The sequence below is a fragment of the Salvelinus sp. IW2-2015 genome, linkage group LG4q.1:29, assembly GCF_002910315.2.
Source record: "Salvelinus sp. IW2-2015 linkage group LG4q.1:29, ASM291031v2, whole genome shotgun sequence".
Lineage (NCBI taxonomy): Eukaryota > Metazoa > Chordata > Actinopteri > Salmoniformes > Salmonidae > Salvelinus > Salvelinus sp. IW2-2015.
The window spans coordinates 57519973-57523112 of NC_036842.1; the positions used below are offsets into that span (position 1 = coordinate 57519973).

The 3140-nt window shown below is 47.0% G+C and overlaps 1 protein-coding gene across 1 annotated transcript in view; it reads right to left on the bottom strand.

Annotated features, from left to right (window-relative positions):
* The window catches only part of LOC111960961 (potassium voltage-gated channel subfamily KQT member 1-like), a 249406-nt gene that overhangs the window by 90710 nt on the left and 155556 nt on the right, over nt 1–3140 (bottom strand). Inside the window, exon 18 of the mRNA XM_070443012.1 lies at nt 2171–2232. Within this exon, the coding sequence (XP_070299113.1) occupies nt 2171–2232 (62 nt within the window). The remainder of the gene's footprint in view (nt 1–2170; nt 2233–3140) is intronic.

The window sequence follows — 3140 nt, forward strand, 5'->3', positions numbered from 1 at the left end:
CCACCTGCTGGCCGGGGGCACAGCACTGGAACCACCCCCCTCTCTCAGCCCAACAGGTGTGCTGGCCCCTGGCCGCCGTGGGCCCATCAAAACAAGAGATTCACATGACTAGAACCATAATATGAGAGGACACACACAGAAAACAGTCATTACAGGCCGAGTGAGGGTATCACATGTTTTTGCTGTTCTTTTTTTGCTACCGCTGTGTGGAATCGGTCACCATGGCAACTCTCCTACGAGTCATGCAAAACGCTATTCATATTGGTACTCGGGGAGCATGCAGTGATTGGAGCCACATTTGTTTTGGGGGCTTTAGTTTCCTCACGCTAGGCTGCTGCTGCCTGCTGCTCTGATCGGCGATTTCCCCTGAACTGGTCTGCTAATTAGGAACCTTTCCGTCAGGTTGGTTTGCTGTGTGCCACAGGATGCAGGAGGGACAGCGAGGGTGTTTTATAAAGTGAGGTTTATGTTACCAAACAGGAGATTGAGATCACAACGTGCACGGACAGCAAATGGGCCAGAACTCAATCTCCTTTCCTCTCTGTAGGGTTAGTCTTTAGTTCAGGATCATTTCACTCCTGTCAAGAGCAGAGGGTTTGGAGAGCTGTGTCCTTTCACTCATGCATTATAGTAGACATGGAGCCACGAGCCAAAATTCAATATCTATAGCAAAAACCATGGTAAAATGGAGAAAATCATTGAACTGCACACACACAAGACACAACACACACACTCAATTTCTCTCTGAGCTTCTAGGGAAGCAGAGCTCTAAATGACAGACAGGCTAATGGCTCCCATGCCAGCCGTATTGTTGTCCTGTGAGACTTCCCTGAGCGGAAAAACAAAGGTTCCCGACGCGAGTGAAAGCCAGCACACATGCTCACAGTCACAGGACTGCAGTGGGCACCACATCACGGCCCGCAGGCTCCAGTCGGACCAACCAACGGTGGTACAAATTGGTCCCTGGTGTGCAATGAGGTGGTACTGTTTACTATCTGCTACTTTATTCCTTGTACATATCTTTATTTCTAGTATGTGTGCATATCTACCTCAGTTACCGCGTACTCCTGCACATCGACTCAGTACTGGTCTCCCTTGTGTATAGACAGCCAAGTTATCATTACTCATTATGTATCTATTATAACTTTTATTATTACCTGTTTAACTTTTCTATTATTTCTCTATTTTCTTTCTCTCTGCGTTGTAGGGAAGGGCCCATAAGCATTTCACTGTTAGTCCACAGTCCACAAGCATGTGACGAATACAACTTGATTTGATTTTGATGACTGGGGATCAGGCAGGCATCACATGGTGGCACTTCCCGGTCCACTCTGCCTAGCGGGTCACGCCTGGTTACAGCACATAACACAGCTGCTGCCTATTGGCCATGCTCCACTGAGGACCAGAGGGATGTGTGTGTGCTCTCTCCCTTTAGCTTGTATTAGAATGCCTTTTTGGCATGGAAACACAAAAACAAGTCACAACCCACCGTCGTCACAATATAACTTGTTGTTGTAGACCAGGGGTTTTCACTCAGGCCCCCTTTCTAGCATCCCCCGCCTTATTTCTATGGGCACAAGCACTGTTCATAACACAAACTGTTCACAACTCTCTGGTCGGCGGAGAGAAAATGTTGATGGTTTAAAGCTTATTTCCTGCAATTCTACACATTTGTCATGGGGTGCAGAGAAAAGGAGACTAAGTTGAAAGCCGGACTGAGTTCCTTAAAGAAAGATGTACGGCGCGTTGCCCCACAGTTTTGGACCCACTGTTGTAGAGGACAGAGGGTAGAGGGTCGTTGGTAAAGCATAGAAACCCTGAGGAGATGTGAATGAACAGAAAAAGAACACCTCGTGTGTCACGTACGCATCACTAGAGAAGAGGAGGTATTTGTTTAACGGCTCAGTCATGGGCCGAAACCAGCCATAACACATACTGTGGAAAAGATTCCATCACACACACAAACATGCTAGCGTGGGCACACACACACACACACACACACACACACACACACACACAACACACACACACACACACACACACACACACACACACACACACACACACACACACACACACACACACACACACACACACACACACACACACACACACACACACACACAGTCTCACATACACATGAGCACGGACACACAAGAGCTGTTCTTACCTTATCCTCCAGGCGGATCAGTCTGGCTCCCACAGTGTGGTATTCCTTATCTACGCCTTTTTCTGAAAAACAACAACACAGCATCTCCAACAGCAACGGACGGCTGGAAGCAGTAGCCTATGCATTTCTGAAAACATGGACTTAATTGTTTGAAATATGAACCTTTCTATACATGTTATGAGGCATGTCTTACTTCGCTTCAGAGGAGCCTACTAGATCTCCGTTCTACATTTCTAAAGGCTATTTTCATCTCTGTCACATGAAAACGCTCGCATGTGCGGTGCCCTTTTTGACTGTGTTTTCCGATAATTGCATTATGTAACAGACATTCGCACGTAGCCTCCTGCCTTGTGCGCAATGCTGCGCTTATAATGTGAATAAATAGCAGTTCATCAACATTTGAAGCTATACATTGTGATCTGTTTCATCAGAATCATTGCTTTTTAAAGTTATTTTTATGTATTCTAGACCTACTGGTTGTATGAATTTGGGATCCATCTTCCCACAACTGTCCCAGAGTCTGTTTGGAACAGGCTAGTTCTTTCTTGACAATCTGACCAATAGAATAGGTAAACTTTTGTACTATGGGGGATAGTAGATTGACATATGGTAGTTAAGCACCCAATGCATATGGGTCCGGCAGATTTCTCAAATGTCCAGTAAATTAAAATGTGGCCTGTCAAATGTCCAGGGGAAACCATGGTACGCTTTACCACCCCTGTGTCACACACACACCACCCCCCAACACATGCACTTCTTTATTTAGGGGCCCCTTAACGCAAATAACTCTTAGTCATGCAATGAGTCCCGATAAACATAACAACAGTATATCAGTGTAGTGGGGCCAGGGCAGGGCCAGAGCAGGCTCAGCCAGGCAGACTGGGGGTAGTGGGGCCAGGGCAGGGCCAGAGCAGGCTCAGCCAGGCAGACTGGGTAGTTCGGGGCCAGGGCAGGGCCAGAAGCAGGCTCA